Raw genomic sequence first — 24,270 nt, 5'->3', positions numbered from 1 at the left:
TACAGCATAAATCACTAAATGTTGACACAACTCTACCTCATTCTAGGCATCCATGAATTGCAAACACATTCTAGTTGGCTACTAGTAAAGTTGGATTATTCATCCCTTGCATAAACAGATGCAACTGGTACTGTAGATGTTCAGACAGCCCGGCATGATGTAATTAACTGCAGCTAAGCAGTCCGTGTAAGAATGGATTTTGCAGGAGCCTGTGATTTTACAAAAGGGAACTGCAAATTCTATTGGAATCTATATTGTTGTTACCACAAAGTTAGTTTTTGAATTTTAGATTCAAAATTTTGAACCTAGACATAAGTAGGTTTTAGCACAGCAAAGTATGTCATTATGGACAGATATTATTTTTCTTTAATATCCAGTGTGCAGATGATCCTTTGGCTACTTTTTGGTGTCATTTGTTTAATGCATTTTTAAGAATGTTTAAGATGAATTCATTCCTTGTAATGAATGTCCTTCACTGTGAAAAGTTTCAAACAGATTTACAATCCCTGATGCACTCAGTTGAAAAGAATTACTGCTGCTGGAGGACTGTGAGAAATGAAAACCATTAAGCGATTCATTAGTGCTGTAGACAGTCAAATAAGGTGGCCAAAATATGTGTAGCCTGTAATTTATCAATTCATGCTCTTCCTGTTTCCAAGTCACAAAGAAGCATACTGCAGTGCCCACCAGTTCGTTTGTTAGTTGTGTCTATTCAGCAGATATTTGGGGCAAAGATCATTCAGTCTTTGAATGCTCATAAACTATCTGCTGCAAGTAGCCTGTCTCCCTCTCTAGGGCTGCATGACTGATCTACAGCCCTTAACAGTCTGTTTCCTGACTGGATGACAGTAGATTTGCTGGATGTTGACTTCTCTGAATGTCTAGGGAGAATAGCCTGTCAGGGTGGCCAGAGAGACTGTCGCAACCAGCCAAACTTTTTTACGCTTGTCTTCCCCAAAAGCATTATGTTTGTCATACACTGGTGGAGCCATGGCTTTCGTATTGCTCACTTTCTCTCTAACTACATTGACAGCCTGTTTTATATTTATTTCTCTCATCCTGTTAAAAAATAGTGATGATTTTTACATATGCAAGGGAAGTCCTGTTTGGGAAGGTGTGGACCTCATGCTGCCCATCTGCTTTCATTAATCTTTGATGTCTCCAAAGCCCAAAAAGGGATCAAAATTCTTACAAAACAAGAGGTAAAATGGAAATGCATTTTGGTGCTAAGTAACACTAGGGTACTTGCTCTTCATTGGGTGTTCGAAGGCGAATGCAGGTTTGTATCCAAGCAAGCAGCTGATTTGAGATTGTCAAAGGTGAAGATCCTGGAACAACTTGGCAGTAGGATTAACTGATCAACTCAACCTCACAGGCTTTGAATGGAGCTTGAGGTATTCATGAATACAGCAGACAGCCAGTGATAGCAGGGAGGGACCATGTGATCCTAGTGTCTCTTCCAGGCCTGTGCTCTTAAGCTTGTCCTCTGAGTATAACTGTATTTGGCTAAAGGAATGGGTAAGAAATGGGTGAATGTGGTTAGCTGGACCTCCAGCAATAAGTCAGTGGATGTTGAATGATCTCAGCAGTGGAGGGTGTAGGAATAGCTCTCTGGTAGAGAAGAGGAAAGTTCCAAACATTTTAGAAAACACTTTGCAGATTTCTTCAGTGTGTGCAGGAAAAAGAGAGTCATCCTCAGGATCTGCAATACAAAAGACTGGGCCTTAACTGGAGCTGCTGCACACACAGTTTTCAGGCTGTATTGGTTTATTTACCTCATTCCTGTTATTTTACTAAGATAAAAGAAATTTGTTTAAGCCCTGTATAGGGAAACACCTGCATCCACCTAGGTTACTGCACTGATTTAATTTCTGTTGGTTTCCATCAGCCTTTAAAAGGCTGTATAGAGAGCAACTAACATGCAGCTGAAGTGAATTAGTTCCAGCTTCAGACCTTATTTCAGGAAAGTATTTAAGCAAGTGTTTCTGTTTAAGTATGTGCTAAGTCCCTTGACTTCAGTAGGGTTTAAACACATCTAAAGCACCCTTCCAGAATAGGGATTGTTTTCTGAGTGATCCACTGGGGCCAGACTGACCCCTGCCCTGGTACAACCTTTTGAGCTTCTTCCCTATTATCCATTGGAAGGGAAGAACAATTTAGCACCGCAGAGAACTGAATCTCAAATGGCAGAAATCTCTAGAGTAAAGAATAGCTGCTCTAGGGTAAAGAATAGCTGATAGATCATTCTGTCCAGGGCCTGTTTATACCCAGTTAGCTTCCATGCCATGGCAGGATGGATCCCATGGCCCATTGTCCAAAATGCTTAGATTTGAAATATTTTCAGTTGTTAGACTTTTACTGGATGTCATGTTCCTGATTATGTTACTGAAAACCAGTTATCTACAACAATTATGCTCTGGGCATGCTTCAGGTATGCAGCGTATTGGAGAGCCTGGAGCAAGAATACAGACGGGATGAAGACTGGTGTGGAGGCCGAGATAAACTTGGACCAGCAGCTGAGATAGACCATGTCATCCCTCTGATCAGCAAACACCTGGAGCAGAAGGAGGCTTTTCTTAAGGTCTCATTTCAGTTCTCTAATAAATCAGGAGAAGTCCTGAAAGCATTAGTCCTAAAGTATTAAGGAGTCAATTTAGTGCAGCATTGCTGAGTTTGAGAGAAAGTTCTGTGGTATAATTCCAGTTCAGCTACTGGCTGGCTGTATAAGCCCTAGACCTTATAGGTGTGGATAAGTGTTATTATCAATGCATATCTCAGAGAGAGATCATTAGGACTAATTATGTAATATTTGCATTGCACTTGGAGGCTGTTAGTTGTGCAAATTCTAAGTATTATCCTCAAAATTGCTTATAATGAGCATTATAAATGACAGATATTATATGGCATTTTTGTGCTGGCTTATACAAAACACACAGCATTTCAAATTCAATTTCAAATTCCTTCCTCCAAGCCAGTAACTAATGAATTAGAGACAACTGAAGCAACTGTGTCTCTGCAGGGCAGCACTAGGATAGAGTCTAAGCTTTCCTCCTGCCTTCCAGGTGCTGCTTTGTAAGAACTGACAGGCTGAGAAGTCAGCTGGCAGCCAGCCTCTCATCTTCCACTAAAAATGATATACAACCTAAAACTACTCTGGCAGGCAAGCCTTAAGATGTGGCACCTATTGACTGTACGTTTTTGGCAGCAATGAGTACATTTCGTGAGAGATGAGTTAGCTTTGGCTAAGTTGAAAATCTGCATGATGTACTAGCTCTTTACACACAGTTGTTTTATTATTGTCATTAATTAGCCTTAAGATATGAAATCACCCACTATATTCAAAATGACTCATGTATTTTAATACATTTATTAGTTTATTAGCTGAAGTGTGGTTTGTTGACTTTTAGCTCTTGAGTTCCTGTATGAAGGCAAAGTCTCCCTGTAAAACAAACAAAGAGCTTCCTCGGGTCACCCACTCTTTCTTTCATCATCTTTACTAACTCTGCTTGGCTGGGGCTGTTTTCCTTAGGCCTGCACACTGGCACGTAGGAACGCTGAGGTATTCCTCAAGTACATCCACAGGAACAATGTCAGCATGCCTGGAGTAGCAAGCCATACAAGGGGGCCTGAGCAGCAAGTGAAAGGTTGGTGCACTGATGCAATGACAGCATTGAAGGTGTTTTGTTTGCTTCTGTGGTCAAAGACAATTTTGCCCTAATATTGTAGAATGCCTAAATAAATAGACATATATCAAACACAAGTTCAGGATACGTCCTGTTGCTGCTCAGCACAGGACAAAGTGTACCCCAAACTTGCTTGTCCCTTAGATTAATCTGCTAGTTTTTGTCCCTGGAATAAGCCTAACATTTCAAATAATGGTATGTCTGAGATGTTTGAAACGCTTCCACTCGGCTGCTTAATCGAACAGTTGTTAATCTATGCCTAGCGATGCTACAAGGTACTGATAAAAGTGAGCAAAGAAAATCTGCAGAATTACACCATTTTTTCTTAGTATTCGCTTACTTACAAAGCTGCAGAAAGATACAGCTTAATAGCAATGCAACCATTATATATGTGAGAGGGATGGAACCTTGGGTGATTGTACAGAGAGGATGAAAATACTGTAACAAAGAGATTATTTTTCTTCCTTTCTGTTAATAACAGTTCCTCAGCATTAATCTGATATTTACTCTTTTTTTCCCCCCTCCCCACTGTCATGGGTTTGTCTACCCACAGAAAATGACTGGAAAAAACTATCGGAGATAAAGATATTTGCAGTACCTTTGAAATGGACACTTTAGTTCAGAATAAAAGCACTGTGTTGTAGAACACTTACTGTGTTTCCAAAGCAAAGTCATTAATATGGAAAAAAATCAGTTTTACTTGGGATAAACTGTTTACACAGAGACCTGATGAAGGAAGCCCATCACAAGCTTCCAGTTAATCTTCTCAGACAGAAAAAAATCCTGATGTCCCCAGCAGGACTGCCATGCAAGCTTTTGAATTCTGCCCTTTAAATTAAGAATTACAATTTTTTTGACAATAGTAGATGTCAGACTTGCAAATTGAGAGGAACATGTCCAAATCCATTTGGTGCAAGCAGAGGTGGTAGATAAGCAGTGAATATCAGTAAATTAAAAAAAGGGCTTAGGGTAAGAGGAATTATTTATAGTGTGCTGTCGATGATCATAACTCAGTGCAACTGATTGAGAAACTGGACTCAGTTGTTTAATATAATCAGTGTGGCTGCTGCCTGGGCTGCGTCTGTCTAGGCCCCCTCTAGTGGATGTTCCGCTTTAAGGATAAGGGAGTGTTATCTGTGGAGACAGTTACCAGCTCTCTGATACTGAGCTCCATTCACAGCAGTATCTGGGATGAGCCATAGTACTGCCAGTTGCATGCAACTTAGTACATTTTAATTGGAAAACCCAGATTTAAAACTCTTTGTCACTGATATGGTGTAAATCTCTTGCAGTCTCTCTGTATCTTCAAGTTAAACCCACAGTATGTTTTTTAGAACTGAATTGGGCCCTTTCGTGAAGTTGATAAGGTCTGGCTGAGCACTGTTGAGTTTTGAAGTAGAACATATTTCCTAGGCCCCAGAGAGTAGCAGCTCTTTACATGCCTGTTCTGATCCTGGGTGTCTGCTGCATCTTCTGCACAAGGAAGAAGTTGGGGGATCGATACGCAGGCCCCAACCCAACATCGTGGCCCGGCAGTTACTGTGTAAGGAGCACGCAGAGGCTCCTGGGCAGCACTCAGCCGTACAAGAGACCTTACCAGGTATAGCAGACTGGAGACTCCAGTCTCTTTTCCTTGTAGGTCCTGACTTTTCTCCTCCCAGGTCAGCCAAGCCCAGACTCCCAAGTAAGCAACAGAAGAGAACGGAAGGGCTGGCAGTAACACACGCCAATACATTTACTGGAATGCATCCCAAGCTCTGTTCTAGCATCTCTTCCTTTCCCAGATAACCCTGGAACTGCATTTTCTTTTAAAACAGCCTTTTTGATCCAATACTTATTTTTAAGAAATACTGTCTCAGGAGCCTTGCCCTGGGAGTTTGGTCCTGTCAGCGTGAGTAAATTCAGCTTTTTATGGCTTATTTTTGCATGCATTCACAGAATCACTGAGCATTCAGTCTTTTTCCTTTGCCCTATAGCCATTCTGAATGAGTTGCTACAGAGAGAGAACCGAGTCCTTCACTTCTGGACCCTGAAGAAGCGGAGATTAGATCAGTGCCAACAGTACGTTGTCTTTGAACGCAGTGCCAAACAGGTAGTGTAAAAAAATCACTTTGACTGTCTTGACAGTGTGTAAATACTCCTTGTATCTGTGGTATGCCTCTGTGTGGAGTTCCTGTTGCAACACTGGGTTGTATTTAAAGACTGTAACTTTTGGCAGCATGGAAAATATGGAAAATACATATTTTTAACGCAGTCTAAAAAAACAAAGCCCAACAGGCAAAACCCAGTATTTTTGCCAGGACAGATTAATTTCCAATTTTATTCATCTATTTGAAAATAAGTGCAAGAGCAAACTTGTTTTACTTAACTATTGCTGAATGAGAAAAATGTTTTCTCCATGTGCAAGGTTGTCTGTGTACAGGTAGAATTCCTACTCTCCTTTCTCTCCTGGGAAACATATAGTACCTTGGGTGCCCTCTCCCATCTGCTTTAATTAATGCATTCTTCTTATGTGTTCCTAGAAAGTGTTGTACTACACACAGTATTAAGTCCCAATGGACCAGCTATCCTTCATTTGGCAGATTTTTGTCAGAGGATTAGTTCTTGAAATACAAATACTGTTTGTTTTGTTTTTCTTTTGGTTTTTTTTTGATATTCACAGGCCTTAGACTGGATTCAAGAAACAGGCGAATATTACCTCTCTACTCACAACTCCACAGGAGAATCAGCAGAGGAAACTCAGGAACTCCTGAAGGAATATGGGGAATTCAGAGTACCTGCCAAGGTAAACAGTGACATGAATCTAATTATGGCGTCTGCCTTAGCCTATATTTATGGTCCTTTTCTAATGCTTTAGATCTCTGCAATAATATTCTCTTGATTTTGTATTTTCTTCTTGTCATTCCTAGCCCAAAAGTGAAATTTCTTTTGAGAATTGTGACATTTACTTTTTAGCAAGACATGAGCACAAAAGGGAGGTTTTCTTTCTGTTGGTCTGTTTTGGTTATGAGGCATTTTTACTCTGATCAAAAGGAAGGGAAAGTTCATTTCCATTGTAGTGTCACAGCAACCTCATGCCTAACTGGGACATACCCATCCTCCATCCTCAGTTGCACAAGGAGAATGATACAGAATAATATAGACTAATTAATCCATAGCCTCTGAACATATCCAAGGTCATCTTGGATTCACTGTTTCTTCTGTCATTACAACCACAATTTGTTTTTATTAATTCCAGCTGGACTGATTACAGATGATCATTCATCTCGTTATAAATGTTCCACTGATCCCAGTGAAATACTTTAATACTTTGTAAACTCTGGGGTGAGCATTTTTTAATACAAAACTGCATTACCAAGAATCTGTTATTAATTTATGTGGAACAATTCTGAGAAATCCAGAGTTTTGCAAAGTAATAGTGATTGGATCCACTTCAGACAAATTAATTCAGACCATGTAGGTAATTCAGATACAGCAAATCCACAGGGGTATTAACGTTCACTGATAAGGATCAAAATTGCAAAGTCAGACTGGAGCAGAACACAGCTTTGGTATTACATAGCTTCATCTCACTCTGTCCTGAAATTGATCTTCTGTAATCCTTAAATTCCTCATTAGGCTGTCCATGTTTGCATGGGTTTCATTCACAGAGTTTGTGTTCTTTCTCATCCCTTTCTTTTTTCCCAATTTTGAATGTTTGTGAAAATGAGGGATAAACAGCAGTGGATAGAAATGAATTTAATTAGACAGGATTCATGCAGCATTCCTTTAACAATACTTCTCAACTCTAAACATCCATAGTCAGTCCACTTCCAGTCATGTTCTCGTTTATCACTTAACTTTGATCAGAATAATCTTGATTCATTCTGAAGTTTCCAAGCTATTTCAACTTGTGACTTATCCCAAGATTGGATTTTATACCTTGTTCCTTATTGACCATTGCCAGCTGTTCGTTCCACTGACACATCTAGTCCTGCTCCCCTGACTTTAGTAAATCATTTTTCTACAGCTGACCTGAAAGATTTCCAGTGCCACATGCAATATCGTAAATGTTTGTCACTCCCAGATGGACGCTATTCTCAAAATAAGTGGTAACTGAAAACCTTCCTGATCCCACTAGCATTCTGGCCAAACCAACTGTTTGGAAAGCAAAAACATCAGTAGATCTGGGGAACGAAACACCCTTTAAATACAACATGAAGTCAGATTTTTACTCCTCCATACCTAGCATTGCTTAAATACGCAGTTAATTTGCTAATGTGGCTTCTAATTCTGCTATTCAGTTATTTTCCTGGTGACATTTCTTGAATTTAGTTTTGTGTTTGAAATCTGCTTTCTGGTCTGACATGCATTTGTCCTTGTGTGACAATTGCTGACAATGTCATATACCTGACAGGATGTCTTGCTTCAGGCAGAGTGGGAAGTTCTCCCCATCTCTGAAAAGCAGATCTCCAGCATCTATGGGGATACAACTGATTCTTCTTCTGTTTTTTGAGAGTTAAATTTCTATAGCTAATATCTCTGTTTTTATAAGTACTTTTGAATTGGCTCAGACATCAGATCCAAGCACCTTCAATTTCTGGGACAGATTTGTAATCTAAGCTAAAATTTGTCTTTAAAATTTATAACTGTCCCCTTTGTGCCAGATTTGTATGTTCCTCGACATTGAATACCATGGTGACTAAGAGTCAATCAGTGCTCAAATAGAATAGGAAAGACCTCTGGAAGATTTGAGGGCTTAGTGTACATTTTATAGTGCAAACCTCTCCCAGTTTGTAATTCTCCAGCTGGAGCTGACCGGGAATTTTATAATCAATCAGGAGTTAGTATTTAAATTCGATTTGTTTCTAAAGCAAAGATCAGTGACTCAAACCCACTTCATTGGCTGAAATCTGGTATACTAATGACCTGCCTATGCTAGTCGGCACGTCAGCAGATCCACCAAGATACAGATTCAGAGTAACTGAGTACATTTCATGATATGTGATTTTTGTATTTTGTCTGCTAGTCGAAGGTACACAAAAAAAGGTTTTTGCTTATGGGAAGAAAATACATCTAATTTCCAGTATGTTTGCCTTAAGTTTTTGTGTGTGTAATTTCAAAACTCTTAGCTTTTTGTCTCCTACAGCTTCATATATGTCCTTATAAAAATGTCATTCCTTCATATTGTACTGGGGAAAGTTTAAAGCAGCTAATATTGTGTAAGATGAAGTATATACTGTTTAATGATGTACATAAAATTGTGAGCTGCTTCTGACTATGTGAATTAAATGCAAAGGAAATAGTAATGTAACAAAACTGTATTTTGAGCAGCAAACAAAAGAGAAAGTGAAGCTCCTCATCCAGCTGGCTGACAGCTTTGTAGAAAAAGGACATATACATGCCACTGAAATTAGGAAGTGGGTCACCACAGTTGACAAACGCTACCGTGACTTCTCTCTCAGGATGGGGAAATACCGCTACTCCCTGGAAAAAGCCCTTGGAATCAATACAGAGGTACTGTAAGTCCATGTCCTGCTAGCTTTTTTACCAAAGTTGAAAGTCACAGAGGGAAATGAAGGCTATAAAATGAACGCTGCAGGTTATCATGCATCTATTAGAAACACTTAAAATTAAGGTACCCTAAGAATTATTCTTTCTGAAGAGAAAAGGCTTATTAATTGTGACAGATTAGTGAGATAAGAAGGAGGAAGATGAAGATCAGACTTTCTAAATAAATGTTTGCACCTTTTTCAGGAAGACCGTACAGTACTAGGAAGGAGTGGGAAGTGTATTATTTGAGTAAAAGTATATATTACTTTTAGTGTAAAAGTATATACTAATTTTAGAGTAAAAGTATATATTACTTTTAGTGTAAGCCATAATCTTGTTCTCACACCATCATCTTCAGTCAAAACCAGGATTTGACTGCAGGTTTCCACTTTCTTATCCTTTAGCCAAATGAAAAAATGATCCCCAATCTCATTTCTGAACTCTTTTAGGTGAAACAGAGCAATTCAAGAAAAACAAAAATATGATCCTTCTGCTATTCCCTGGCTGCAGTCCTAGGGAGAATGTCAGAGGCAGAAATGCTTGAATAGCTTTCAGTTGACCATCCTGCAAAATTAAGCATCAAAGAAGGATGAATAAATTCCCTCACTTACACCTTCGAAATACCTTAAAAATACTGTTCCATGTAGAGTCTCTGTTTAAAACAACACTACTATTAGCTTTCTGGAAAGGTATTTCCATGACAGAAGGCCATTGGAAGCAGGGATTGCTGTGGGCTCTTATTGGGTATTGCTCTACTTTAGCAGACTATTTATGAAGTCAGATACAAAGCAACTAATTTAGATATGAAGGAGTAAGGTAAAATCTAGACCTTTGTCTATGCCTATGCCTACACAGAAATAAGAACGGGGACTCTTTAAATTCATAGTCAGTATTTTTAAGATTATCTCCAGTGTAAGAGTACGTGAAAGGTAATCTCTCCCTTTCTCTCCTTAGTTCTTCTAAATCTTTTTGAATTTCCTTCTTTCTGCTATTTGAAGTTCTGTCTTACTTTTGCCCCTTCTTATCCATTTAACCTCCTGAGCATGCTGCCTTTTACAAACCAGCAGGATTAACTGAATTTAAAATCTACGCTATTGCTGTTTCTAGGATAACAAGGACCTAGAACTAGATATTATTCCAGCAAGTCTTTCGGACCGGGAAGTAAAGCTGCGTGATGCAAACCATGAAGTCAATGAAGAAAAAAGAAAGTCGGCTAGAAAGAAAGAGTATGTCCAAAAACTCTCTCAGTCTGCAGTGAGACATTATCTAACAGTGATTCTATGATATTTGCATGACCAGAACTGACTGACAGCCCTATCATTCCTTTCAGCTTTAGGACTATAGAGATAGGCCTGCAGTGGTTGAGCAGAAGCTGTGACTGTAGGCTAGAGGAGGATTTCAGAACATAGAGTTTGATTATTATTATTTTTTTTTTAATTAGAAGTTACCTTTGGGAAGGGAAAGGAACTTTGATTAGATCTTCGTGTCACAGAGATGGTCATTGTCGTGATGTCTTTCCAGCTGTATGGTAAAAGTAGATTGCATAGAAAAATTGAAAAGCACCTGCACATGCCTAGTTATAATCTAAACTCCACTGACATCAAGGGGAGTTGACTGTGGGTTTCAGTGAACTCAGATTTCACTAAAAGTTCAATTTCAAGTTTCGCTGGATGTAGAACTGATAGAATTGAAAGTATTTCATGCTAGAGTAGGCATTAGGAGAGTACTGTTATTTAAAATCTAGAAGCTATTTAATTTTTCAGTATTTTTTCTTAGTTTCTGTGTGATAATGTTAAGGAAAGCATTCATGTAAATGATCCTTCTCAGTCCTCTGAAATATCCGCTACAGTGAATAACCTTGATAAGAAATTGTTTCAACTTTAAGAGCAGAGAGTATGCTTAGTTGTCTGTGGCACATTTCCCACTGCAACCACTGAAGAAGAGTGGTTGTTGGTCTCTCCACAAGTCTGGATTGCATCCAGTCAGGTGCCAAGCTGCTGAAGCCTCTTTAAGCTGGAATTCTCTCCCAACTCCACCAGTATTCCCACTTAAGGTCAAACTTCAGTGTGACTTAGAGCTAAGTACTTGTGAAGATACAGGTACTGTGAGTCACTCTCAAGTCCTGATTCATGTAAAAAAGCATGGACGTTGCTGAGAATCAGTTGCCCATTAAGGCTAAGCATGTAGAGAGCAAATCACACCACCGGGCTCTAGAAATACAAGTTGATGGAATTTTATGCAGAAAAGGTATTTAAAAAATAACCTTATAGGTTTGAAGTGCTGTGTCATTCATGGAGTCGGAAAGTGCAAGGTGGGGGCAGCTGAAGATTTAGAGTGAAAGTACACCGATTTATGAAGACAGCAGAAGGAAGTTCTGTTTTCTGTTCATCGTACAAATGCCTGTCGTGTCCAAGGCACCTAAAATACTTTCTTTTTCCAGATTCATTATGGCTGAGCTGCTTCAGACTGAAAAAGCTTATGTCAGGGACTTGCATGAATGTTTAGAGGTAAGTTACAGTCTGGAGAGTCTCCAATATTTTCGGGAAGGACATAGCATCCTGTCATGCATTAGTAGTGCCATTCACTGTAGCACAAAGTGCCAGTGCAGGGCCGGTTTATGTGGGAGTGCCACTATCAGTGAGTTAACTACAGGATTGTTCTTTTGCAGGAGCACTGAGGGAAGATAAAGAGCCAGGGCTGGAGAGAGCAGGCGAGCTGGGTCCTGCTGGTGGTGGGTGCTGGGTGGGCAGCAGAATGAGTTTTTCTCTCACTGGCAAAACCGTGCCCTGCGCTCCCTGCATGAGGCTGTGAATGTCTGCAGCCTGGGGACACCTGACTGTGAAGGTGTCCTTTATTTGCAAAACTGCACTTATCCCCTTGGAGAATAAAAACAGTTCCATGGGACTCAGCAAGGCGCGCTATGTTTGTGAGTTGACCTGAAATTTGTTGGTTTGCACTCTTTTTTGAATTATGGAGCATTTCCTTAAGAATTAACACCCATTCCTTTGGATGATACTAAGCTAGAGAAAGAGCTGGATTTGCTCTGTCAAATAGTTTGCCTAGGTATGCTGAAGGGTGTTTCTGAAGCGTCTCTGATTCTCATGGTAAACAGCAGAGTGAGTTTCTGTGTAGTCTCTAAGCTCTCGTGTTACTGAGGCTAGAAAGTAAGCTTTATGCCTCTAATGCTGCTGAAGTGGCAAACGGAAGTTTTAACTGTTTCTGCCAGCAGTTCTTGGCCACCATCAGTTGGACAGCAAAGGCAGGTGTTGTTGGCATGTTTTTGCTTTTCCCTCAGACTTCTTCTTGGCATCAGCACTCTGAATTTCTCAGGAGAGCTTTTTGTGACACTGGAACATTAATTTTTTTAGCTTGTTTGTTTAATCTCAAAGTGCAAATCTCTTGTCAGCCTGTACCTTTGGCAGTGAACAGGGAGATCGATTCTTTTGTACTGCCTTTACCCTCAAAACTAAGAATTACTGGTGTCTTCCAGACCTACCTTTGGGAAATGACAAGTGGAGTGGAAGAAATACCCGCTGGGATCCTTAACAAAGAGCACATCATCTTTGGCAACATCCAGGAGATATATGACTTTCATAACAAGTAGGTTTCCCTAACATTTCTATTAATGTCTACTGATTTTTAAAAAATGCGTGTATATACATGTACATCTATGTGGATTCTGCAATGAACATATGCAGTAGAGTGCACACAGAAGTATAAAGTAATTGATCCAATTTGAAAAATATTTTATTTCTTTTTTTTTCTTCTACAAAAATGAATTACATTTTTGCGTAAACTTTGCCTGCAGTTGACTAAAAATGTTAAAGTTGTGTCACACCAATGCTTTAGTCCAATACACACTTTCCATTTCATGGCACTGTGTTTATGCTTTACATATCTGTAAGATAAGTAACTGTTCATCCATTTGAGGAAGAATGGGGCACTGAGATAGTGAGGCATATTCCTTCAGTTTTACAGATGAAGAAATGAGGTCTTCTTGATGAATATATAGTGTTTCACACATGTAGTATTACAACATTATCCCTATCACAGTATGCAAGAGGAGACCTCAGGCTCCATTATACCTGCATGAGATATACCTCAGCTGGGTGGATGTAAATCTGTATGGCATTTTTAAATGTAAATAGTTCATCAAAATTAAAGGAATGGAATGTAAGTTTTGAAGTTTATCATTCCTGACATTGTTTCCCTGCTATAATGTGAATGCAATAGGAGTTATATATATAACATATAGGGATGCTGAATCCTCTAAGTTCAGTCTGAATTTCAAAGTGTGTCTTCAAGTTACACATCAAAAGCAATGCACTTTGAAAAACAAATCAGAAAACCCTTCCCCCTTAAAATTCTGAGAGACTTTCAGCACTTCAGCCAGTTGAAGGTGCTGTGCTGGACTGCATAGATGTGGTCCAGCAGAGGCTGCCATATTCATGCTTTTGAGCAAGCAGCTTCAAAGCATACCAGGATATTAGATTCAAACTACTTACTGCATTAAAAAGGCCTTTACTTAATGAATGAATTTACTTCCAGCCCACATGAATTGCTCAGTCATATCGACAAATATTCTTCCCCATTTAAAATTGTACTGAGATCCACCAGTTACTTTCCCGCTCCCTTTCTCCTCCTTGTGATGCTGTATTTTCTTTTTGGTGATTCTGACTGATGTCAGGTGATTATTTCTCCTGTTTGACTTCCCCTCACTCCCAGCCACTGCCCACTTCAACCCTTAGTCATGCCCCCCAGCTCCCTGCTGCTGCCTTTTCTCCCTTCTCTGATCCATTCTCCTCCAGGCTACTGCTTGTGCATCATTCTTTTCCCCCCACCGCTTCTAGCAGTGCTAAAATAAACTTCTCCTTTTATTGACTCCCTTCCCTCCCTTGGCCAGGATGCTAATGCATCCCTGACAGAATTTGGGGCTGAGGAAACAGTACATACAGCTACTTCTCCTTCTGCAGCTTCTGTTTCATGCTCATCTTTCCACTTAGGCTCTGCAGATCTCTGTCTGAAAACAGAGATGTCAATCATTGTGCAAGGTGTTGGGAGGGGGCTGATTATAAAATCTCTAATTTGGGAGTTAACTACTCATCCACAAAGTGTCAGGCTTGTTTTAAAGTGCCCAGTGCACAGAGTTCGGTGATGGAAACCTAAGAGCTTCAGCGCTCCTCTTTCTGCTCATGCTCTCACCACTTCACAAGATTTTTTTGAAGATTCACTGTCTGGTTCTTGTGTATTGCTTTGCCTTCCTGAGCACACTGACCCCCTTCTGAGGATTGTTATCTTTTCCTTTCCAGCTGAACCATGCACTGTTGTGCTCAAATAATGAAGCATCTCTTGGCAAGGACACACTTTCTCCACAGACAGCACACTTTTGATTAGCCTTATAATCAAGATACAAGCATTAATCATTAACACTGATCAACTCATTGGTCATCTGCCTCTCCTGATTATTTGACTGTGACTAATTATGTTGCTGTCTTCTTTTTTTCAGTATTTTTTTGAAAGAACTAGAGAAATATGAACAACTGCCTGAGGATGTGGGCCACTGCTTTGTCACCTGGGTAATGAGGCTTTTTATTTTCCTTATTTATTCAAATTAATTTCTCCAGCACAGACAGAAACAACCTGGGAATTGGTGCAAGGGTTATGTCCTCAGTGACAAGTGAGAACAAGGGCTAAACTGGAACTAGGACTGCTTCCCCCTTTATCTCTCCCGGGGTGAAAACTCCCTGCCTTAACTCTTGAGCAACAGTTTGAAGTATTTCTAGAGCCTCTGTCCTTGACCCACACTGACAGCACAGCTTTCACCCCTGCTGATTCAGCAGCCAGTTTGATAGGAGTGACATCCATTCCTTTGCACACAGGAGGACGCATACTTAAAATCATAATGTGCCCTCTTTGGAGAGAATTTCAGCAATACATGAGGCCTCTGCAAAGGCACAAAATCAGATCAACATTTTCGTTCAGAAGTGAATGTCAAAGTGCTGAGTGACTGGGCTGTCTCATTCCATTACCCAGTGGCAGCTGTTTGAAATTTTCCAACAGAACTTTTGAAATCTTCATGCTAAAAGTCTTAAGCGCATGGAAGTCTCCAGGAATTAGCTATGGTAATTTGTATGAAAATTTTCTTCTCTTCAAAATATTTACCAGGAAAGTCAGCCATCTTGGTGATTTTTCTGATGGTTTTATTCATATTTTAAAGCTGAGAATTAGTATCTTCAAAGTCATTGTGGAACATTTTCATTTACCAAAAAAAATGAACATGTTTGGACCATTTCAAACAGATTTTTAAATTAAAAAAAAATAGGATAGAAATATTGATAAAAGGGATTCAGAAATACTGCTTACAGAAAAGAGGTTCCATATTTAAAGAAAAACAGACACATTTAAATATCATTCTTTGCAAAATCTTCATGGCTCTTTTAAGATAGTACTACGTCGCGTCAGTAATAGTACATGTCCAGAGCTGTGTGTATGGTTATGCACATAAACATAAAGCTGCCTGGCCAGTTGCAGGATCCTGCTTATTTAGATACTGGTATCAAAAATCCAATAGGAGTCAACAGAGGCGGTCCTCCTCTTTAGCCTGCCTGCCTCCCCAGAGACACGAGTTCGGTAATATGAAACTGCTCTAAGGCAGGAGTGCACAGATGCTTTTAATTTCCTCTTAAAAATAAATAAATTAGGAAAAGAAATGCAAAACACTCTTAGCACAACATAAAATTTGAGCCATTAAAATTTGAACCAAGGTAGGAAAGGCAAGTTTGGGCCAAGCCTCAGAAATCTGAGCCAGCCTCAAGTCAAAAAAGTTGACTCTAGCCAGTTTGAACTAGATGAATCTCTTGCCCAAAGTTTCCATAGTGACTTTATCTGCATTAAGCACTCTTAGAAATTATATTACAGCTTCTTTAAAATATTAGGCCTTCCCTCTGTGACACTTGTTAAAGAAAGCCTTCCATAGCCATTATATGGTGCACCTCATACCCCCCAGAACTGCTCAAGTAAGGTATGAACTGCCTGTAATTCTTCAGTTTTAATTTGCAATTCTCTTGTTGCTGTGAGAGATGGGGGTTTATCACCTGTATTTATCCTAGTGAGCCATGATGAGAGGCTGTGGAAGCAAAGTAATAGCTTATCTGGCTTTGATGTTTGTTTTCACAGGCAGATAAATTTCAGATGTATGTCACCTACTGCAAAAACAAGCCTGACTCCAGCCAACTCATCCTGGAACATGCAGGGACTTTCTTTGATGTAAGCAGCCATTGCCATTTTCTTTCAGTACGCATACTGCAGCTGAAGTACTTCCTCTTTACATCGGAGCAGTGGATTCCTTTTCGTCCTTTGACATTTTGGTTTTTCATTCCACTGTAAATATCACATGCTGTAAAAATTTATGTGCTGTGGTGTGACACATGATCCTCATCAGTATAGCAAGTCATTTGTAATGGAGACAGACGTTCTTACGGGAACCTGTGTGCATTATTCGGACCCAGGCCTTTCTAAAGATCTGGTTCAGATGTACTTTCTTTTTCCAATTTTAGTGATAAAATGAAAAGCAGATCCTGTTACATTTTATGACCTCAAATCTCTAAGTCCAAAACAAGATCCTGTCTTGCAGATCTTACTCACCCTATTAAACATTTGCCTCGTCATGTTCATAAGAACTCCATTGCCTGCAATTAGACTATTTCCTATGCAAAACTAAACCTGGTGATAAACATTTGCGGGCTCCAAACCCAGTTTTGTAGACTGAGAAAAGTCTTCAAAGCTTTTTGGTACTTTTAACTAAGCTTTCCCTCTGTTTTTTGGAACCTGGCTTGTCCCTGTTTTGCCGTGCTTTTCTGACAGCCTACAGGCTTAAGTAGCTACCTTTCTGAAAACATACTAAAATTGTTTTCCAAAACACAAAAAAAATCCTTTTACAAATGTAACCACTCAGCTGGAACCAGCCTGTGGTATAGTTGACAGCAGATATGAATCAACTTCTCTGGGTTTAGTGTGTACCACTGATTATAGTCTTTAAATTAAATTCAACATTCAAAGATCTCATGTGAGGCAGAAGAAAAGTGATGAACATCTTTGTCTTATTTTAAGTGCTTTGTTCTTTGTCCTGTTACCAAATTGTCTTTCTAGAAGTAAACTTGAAGCAAAATGATTTTCCAGGAGGTGGCGCTTGAGCCTGATGAATGGTTTATACTGGTTCATGAGATGATAAGGTTTTGGGCTGTGTTAGGTGTTTATCTGTGTTGTTCACACAAATTAGAAACTGTTTGCTCTGCTAAACTTTTTCAGTCCAGCACTGGATGTGGGATGGAAACCTTCTTGCTCTATAGTGAAAGTTCATGTGTCAGCATCTGCCGTTTTGCAAGGAGAGGTGTTTTTCCCCCATTGGTGGGAATTTTGCTGGGCTGCCCCATGAGACCTGTGCAAAAGGAAAAAGCTGGCTATTCCCAGAAACTTTTCTAGACTTGCAGTCAGAGTGACTAAACTAGTGCAGAGCAACTGTAAATCCTTCTTATTTTGATTTTGGAGGTGATGTGTTGCTGTTGTGCAGATGGCTGCCCAGGTGGCAGGGCAGCGCAGAGTCTGGCTCTTGACTAGTTGGCTGGTTCTTTTCTTCCAAACAAGACCTGGAAGTTCCCAAAATGCCCTTACAAAGAGAGGGAATTGTCTAGAATAATACCATTTTATAAGACATCTGCTTGAAGATTACAAGTGTAAGAAACTCCCAGATTGCTTAGACCGTCACAAAGTGCCACCTTTGAAATGAAAACAAGCAGTCCTGGTTGTCCAAGTCCATGGAAAATTTGCAGCTTCAGGGCTAATTGCAGGACTTAATTGATTAGCAGAAGGAGCAAAGAAAAGTGACATATCTTGGCTGTAACAGTGAAAAGAATTAGTAGTAATGTTAGTGTAGCTAGGATGGCCTAAGGACATAAGTGAAGCCGTATCTATAAAGAAAAGCAGTATCTCTTATTAGACCAGCTGACACAGGTGGAAAATTATGTGCAAGCTTTCACTTGTCAAACTTGTCTAATTTATCCTGTAGTAATGTCTAATAAAACATGAAGATACTTCTGTAATTTATCCTATAGTACTAGTTATTCTAATAAAAGAATGAGATGACTCTTTCTGTTCCCTTTGGATCTTGCTTTGCTAAGATATTCTGAAGCTGTTGGTATGGTTATCCTGGCTAGAAAATGTGTAGGGAAAGGAACTATATGCTTCTCTTTCGATAACTGTAGTTAGACTCATTATTTTGTTCAAACTTTTTATATCTGACCTGTTCATCATCTAAGAGTATTTACTACAATATTTAAAACTATTCTCAGTTCAGTGATTTCAAAAATAAGTGATGTTTAATATATTTACCAATTCTTAATATTTGTAGTACCATGTACTTCAGGCTAACCAGGTATTTTTAGTTGCTACCATATGATACCGACACCTCAGTTCCAGGGTCAGAGAGAGGACCTGCAGGGACAATGTCCCTTTCCAGCAGTCTGTTTGTTTGGTTACTATGTAGCACTGCTACTGCTTTCTTGCTCCAAGTTCCCCACAGCAGGGACAAGCTGGCCACTCTGCAAACCCAGTCTACACAGTCTGACCATGAGTAGGATGCCCTGGGAGCATCCTGACACCACAAGGGATGCCCCAGGGAACGATTCTGCTGGGGACATGCCCTGCTCTTCAGCGAGCTGGGAGGAAGGAATAGTGCTGACTTCATGATTTAGATCTTACTAAATATTCTAGAAAAACAAGTGCATTTAGCCAGCTCCAGGAAGTTCACCGACCTGGCAAGCTGAGGTCTTGCTGGGTCCTGTGGTTACTAGCTAAGTTCCAGCCATATGCTGGGCAGACACTGTTCCTGTTTAGAGCCAGCCATGACTCAGCTTCATGCGAACTCCACTGTCCCCCCAAACTGAGCCCCTTCCCTTTTGGGTGTTGTTCAGGGCACCAGTGCAAGTTGTTTCAAAAACAAAGTTACCTAGTAACAAAAAAAAAAGATTTGTGTGAAAAGTGGCTATTTTTTGCATCCCAGTGTAAAGATAAACACTGATGCTAAAACTCCCCCAGCAACCTCCATAGTACTCAGCAGAAAGTCAGACTATGTACACAAAGAAAATCTCTCTGTCCTTGGCAGCTCTTACACCTTCATCTCCTGTGACTTCTTCCCTTTACAGCCTAATATTTACTCTCCAGTAGCTGCAAATAAGAATTCCTTCCATTCTCCTTCCCCATCTGTACCCTTAGAAACTGAACATATCCTGATGGCTAGAGATTGCCCTACCTGAGGAGAAGGCAGAGATTGCCCAGGATCCTTCTGCTCGGAGTGCATATGGAAGGAATTTCAGGCTCCTGTACTTAAGTGCATAATCTCCTCCTGTAGGGCGCCAGGAATCAGATCTTGAAAGACTTTTAGATCTCTTAGTATGTGTGTTATGGTTTTTTGGGATTTACAGGAGCTCCCAAATGCCACTGGAACCAGCTGGAGGGAGGCAGCTGGGCCCTTTGCAGACCCCACCAGTTACCCATCTGAGATGCCTCCAGAAGTTCATGAGAGCATAACAGCAATCAACCCAGGCATTTAGGATGTGATTGAGTTGCCAGACCAGAGGTATTCAGTGCTATGATAGGTGTCATACGGGTGTCTGTTCTACTCACAGCTGGCACCTCAGAACAGCACAGGTCTATCAGCCGTGTGTCAGTCCTGTTAGTCCCATGCGGACATTTCAGTTACTTCAGAGCTCTCAAATGGTACTAGATGCTGATGTGTATGCAGCTAACTTGCACCTTATTGATGGAATTTGATTTCAATGTTACTTTAATTGAGTGTGAAGACTATGCTTTCAGCTCTCATAGCCAAGAGAAACCAGCTGACATGACAGAAAAGCCAAACATAAGTCAAAACCTGTGTAGTTTACTCACCACAGCCTTAGTTCAACTTGCACAGTGCTCCAGCAGTTGAAATGGCCATAGGGGAACTCTGCAGTTTGTTGCCAACCTCTCTGAAACAACATTAGAATTTGCATGTGAGTTTGAAGAGAGTGAAAAAAATCTAAACAAAGAAATGCAGAGATCCAAAACTAAAATTATTTATGGGTAGTTCCGTCTAGCAGGAGGCTAAAAGTTTTCCGTGACTGACTGCTGTTTCTGTCTCTTGTAGGAAATTCAGCAAAGGCATGGTCTGGCCAACTCTATCTCTTCTTACTTAATCAAGCCTGTCCAGAGGATCACGAAATACCAGCTTCTACTGAAGGTACCTTAGGGACCTTTCCAAGTCATCTCATGCAAAGCCGTTCATAGGTTTAATGAGTTACCTTTTATTGTTCAGGTAGCTGCCTCATCAGACTGTTTATGACCTGTGAGTAGCATTGCTGAGCTGCTACTCCTACTTCTCAGGCCTGAATGTGTCAACAAAGTGTGAAATTGGATTGGATATTGTAAAGGAAAAGACTCGCAGAAAGATAAAACAAACAGCAAAAAATGATCAGCTACTTCTGTTTTAGGGTATTCAAGTGGATTTGACCCTAAAAAGAGAAAAGTGGGAAAAAGAAATGACAGAATTGTTTTTCTTTCTGTCTTGCTAAGTCTGGGACGTGTAACATTTTGATTAGAGGCTTCAGTGACAGCTCAGCTGCTTCAAGCAGTAATGAATTTAGGGAAATTTCATTGACTCTTGACAGAGGTTCTTTTATTAACATTAGATTCTGTTTGGCAGCTGTTACTTTTGTGTTTGAAAAGCAGGGAAAACATTCATATACAAAGCAGAAGACTTTTGAGTTAACATTTCCCATATTGATTTGTTGTAAATTACAAATACAAAAAGTTGTAATGCAATGTCTTGTGAACAGCTGAATTTTAGATCTAACTTGACCAGCCATTGTCCACTTCAAAACTGACAAACAAGTGAAGAAAAAATACCTGGAGGATAAAGGAAGAAACAAATTTTGACTTTGAAAAGTTTGGACCGTGGATTATACTTGCAGGTCTTTAGACCTTCCTGTATATACACAAAAGCAGTGATATACTGCACTACCAAGGCACTTACTGGGTACTTCTGATGTGTTGGCAAATCTGTGCTTTGTGCCAGATTATTGAAAGAACAGATGGGCTTACCACAGCCTTGTCAGTGCTATGTGACGAGCCTGCACCTCACAAACCAGAGCTAATGGGAGGGCTAAAACACTCCTCAGTCATGAGCCCTCCAGCCTCCTCCTCGGATGAATCTTTCCTACCTGCTTGGGTGCAGCACACTGCCAGCCTTGACTACACTGTGAGAGTGCCCATGCTGCTGGCTCAGGCAGGGATCCCACAACCCTGGCTAACAGAACTGCACTGACTGAACTCTGCACCATAGATAGAAAGCCCCAGAGAACCTCCAAGTGCAGAGTCTCATTTGAGAGCAGCTTGTTTGCCATGCTTTATAGTCGTTCCTGCTTGATCCCCAGTATCTTTGAGTGGGGGTTTTAATCCAGTTCAGCTTTATCCTGTCTGTTAGCAAAGTTGCTGCAACTTTGTGCTCTACAGAGCAAGAAACACGATCTGAATTTGAGCCTGCATGTTGGTCAGAATGTTTTCCATAGGTGTTCTGCATTGCTTCTTAGGAACTGCTAACCTGTTGCGAAGAGGGCAAAGGGGAACTCAAAGATGGTCTGGAAGTGATGCTCAGCGTACCCAAGAAGGCAAACGATGCAATGCACGTCAGCATGCTGGAAGGTAGCAGAGGGGCAGATGGCTGGGGCAAGGGCAGGATTCCTGAATGAATGAAGCTGCCTTCTATCTTGTGTAAAATGTTGCTACGGGTTAACTGCAGCAATATAGTTGACTGATTTACATTTTCAGGTGTTTCCCAGCTCCTCCTGAAATATCTTGAGAATTTTTGGAAAAATTAAACCTGGATAGGAATTTTTGGAGTTTTATACATACATGTATAAATACATACATACACATATAAATAAATATGTACGTACACACATATTTGCTGAAAACATCCCTACTTACTGAAATGAAGAAACACTCCTGAAACATTATCACTTCAGGTGCCTTCAGGTCCCAATGATTAGTAGATAAAAACTTTTCTAAATACTCTGTTTCAATATTTCAGAAGAAAATGTTCTGGCTTTCTGAGCCCAAACAGTTTTTGTTTGAAAACATTAGTTAAATTAGCCTAAAGGTATAAAAATAATAAAACAGGATTTCAAAACTACAGAAAAAATATTTTGATTGCCCCAAAGATAAATCACTTTTGGGCTTTTTGGTGTGTGGAATATTTCTAAAATTTGAAAGTTTTAGTCTGGACAGAGATGTTTTATTGTTTCTCAAACATTTTATTGGAGTGGGAAAATCATTTCCAGCTTTGCTCAAGTCAGAACAGGAAAAGAGAAGAGCAGAAAACAATAAGGAAAAAGAATACAGTGCCACTAGCTAAGCAACACATTAGGACCAGGTGATTAATGAATGTTTTTGACGTGCAGCTTGGAGGGTCAGGAGCTCTTCCTGGAGAGCTTGTTTCAAACACCATACCAATTAGAACTTAAAAATACAGCTCCAGCTTCCCATTACTGTGGGATCAGACAGGCCCTTAGAGATTTGGTTAGCATACTCAAAGGAATCATGGTGTGATAGGGCACTTCTAGCCACTGCACTTTACAGTTCTCTGAAATGTGATGTGTTTAAGATTTCCTGCATTGCAACTCTGTGTACAGTAACCACCACTGAACCTATTATAATATTTATCTTTGAGGAAATACTGCTACGCTCAGTAGGAGTCTCATTTAGTTCATGTGACGTATTAGCCACTGGTGCGATGGTTGTACCATGACAATAGAGAAAAAGAAAACAATGTTTTCACTAAGACAGTGTTTGCCTATTAATGCTTTCAGGATTTGCATAGTGAAGAGCCTGACTCTCTTATTCCAAGTCCTTTCTGCCTTGTTGTTTATAGGCAATACTGGCCCTGAGAACAAATACCACACACTGTATTCTGTGTGCTTTATTTAGGGTTTGATGAGAACCTGGACGTCCAGGGAGAGCTGATCCTTCAGGATTCCTTTCAAGTGTGGGATCCCAAGTCTCTCATTCGGAAAGGCCGTGAGAGGCATTTGTTTCTCTTTGAAATCTCTTTAGTGTTTAGTAAAGAGATCAAAGATTCTTCAGGACACACCAAATACGTTTACAAGAACAAGTTACTGGTAGGTGTGGCTTCAGAGAAGATATTCTAGATATTGTTTCTTGTAGGTAGAGGGGGAGTTTGGGGGAAGACTCACATCCCCATGGTGGGCTGGGAATACCATGCAGCTGGAATGGCGGCTCTGGGCTCCACAGGACTCATGGAGCAGGGCTATGCCTGGAAGGCAAGCTCACAGTGAATCTGGAGAGGTTTAAGATAGTGAGATATGAGAGGATGGTGGAAAATACAAGGAGGATCACTCAAACCATTCACTCTTCCCTGCCATGCCCTCCTGATACTCTGTTTCTTTTATCTGTGTGTAGCAAAGCAGAGATAAGATTTCATTTCCTTATCCACCCCTGCCTCCCTCACTTCCTCCTACATATGTAAAGCTTTCTGGATTCAAGAAGCTTCATACATATGAAATCTCTCATCATCTTTCCTCCACTAGACCTCAGAACTGGGAGTGACTGAACATGTTGAAGGAGATCCCTGTAAATTTGCTTTGTGGTCTGGCCGGACACCATCCTCGGACAATAAAACAGTGCTGAAAGTAAGTCTTCTCTGCTTGCTTTCTTTGCCTTTACAGCTTCTAGGTGAGGCCTTGGGAGCACTAAACGAAAGGTCAGGTTTTTTTCCGTTCTCATGTTCATATGGCGCTCACGCCTCCCAGAGGAACCATGCCTCCATCAGGAGTAAATTCGGCTCTAAGACCACAGTATGAATTAAGACAGTGCAGTTGTGCAGACTTGCTGAATTAGTCTCTCCTCTTGCAATCTGGGTTGAGGAGCTGCACACTCTAACACTGGGCACATCTGAGGGTACTTGGGCTGAGAATTGTAATTGCTCTTCGGCTTTCACTGGTGG

The 24,270-nt window shown here is 40.3% G+C and overlaps 1 protein-coding gene across 6 annotated transcripts in view; it reads left to right on the top strand.

Moving 5' to 3' along the window:
* The window catches only part of KALRN (kalirin RhoGEF kinase), a 515,818-nt gene that overhangs the window by 349,489 nt on the left and 142,059 nt on the right, over nt 1–24,270 (top strand). For all 6 annotated transcript variants that reach the window (XM_062579292.1, XM_062579294.1, XM_062579296.1 and 3 more), the window contains exons 18-31: nt 2,432–2,581; nt 3,530–3,644; nt 5,660–5,775; nt 6,346–6,468; nt 8,997–9,179; nt 10,323–10,441; nt 11,656–11,722; nt 12,706–12,815; nt 14,722–14,791; nt 16,392–16,481; nt 20,398–20,490; nt 21,839–21,950; nt 23,235–23,425; nt 23,855–23,956. In XM_062579292.1, the coding sequence (XP_062435276.1) occupies nt 2,432–2,581; nt 3,530–3,644; nt 5,660–5,775; nt 6,346–6,468; nt 8,997–9,179; nt 10,323–10,441; nt 11,656–11,722; nt 12,706–12,815; nt 14,722–14,791; nt 16,392–16,481; nt 20,398–20,490; nt 21,839–21,950; nt 23,235–23,425; nt 23,855–23,956 (1,641 nt within the window). The remainder of the gene's footprint in view (nt 1–2,431; nt 2,582–3,529; nt 3,645–5,659; nt 5,776–6,345; nt 6,469–8,996; nt 9,180–10,322; nt 10,442–11,655; nt 11,723–12,705; nt 12,816–14,721; nt 14,792–16,391; nt 16,482–20,397; nt 20,491–21,838; nt 21,951–23,234; nt 23,426–23,854; nt 23,957–24,270) is intronic.

The sequence above is a fragment of the Rhea pennata genome, chromosome 6, assembly GCF_028389875.1.
Source record: "Rhea pennata isolate bPtePen1 chromosome 6, bPtePen1.pri, whole genome shotgun sequence".
NCBI classification, from domain to species: domain Eukaryota; kingdom Metazoa; phylum Chordata; class Aves; order Rheiformes; family Rheidae; genus Rhea; species Rhea pennata.
This window is presented reverse-complemented; position numbering and strand designations above follow the sequence as displayed.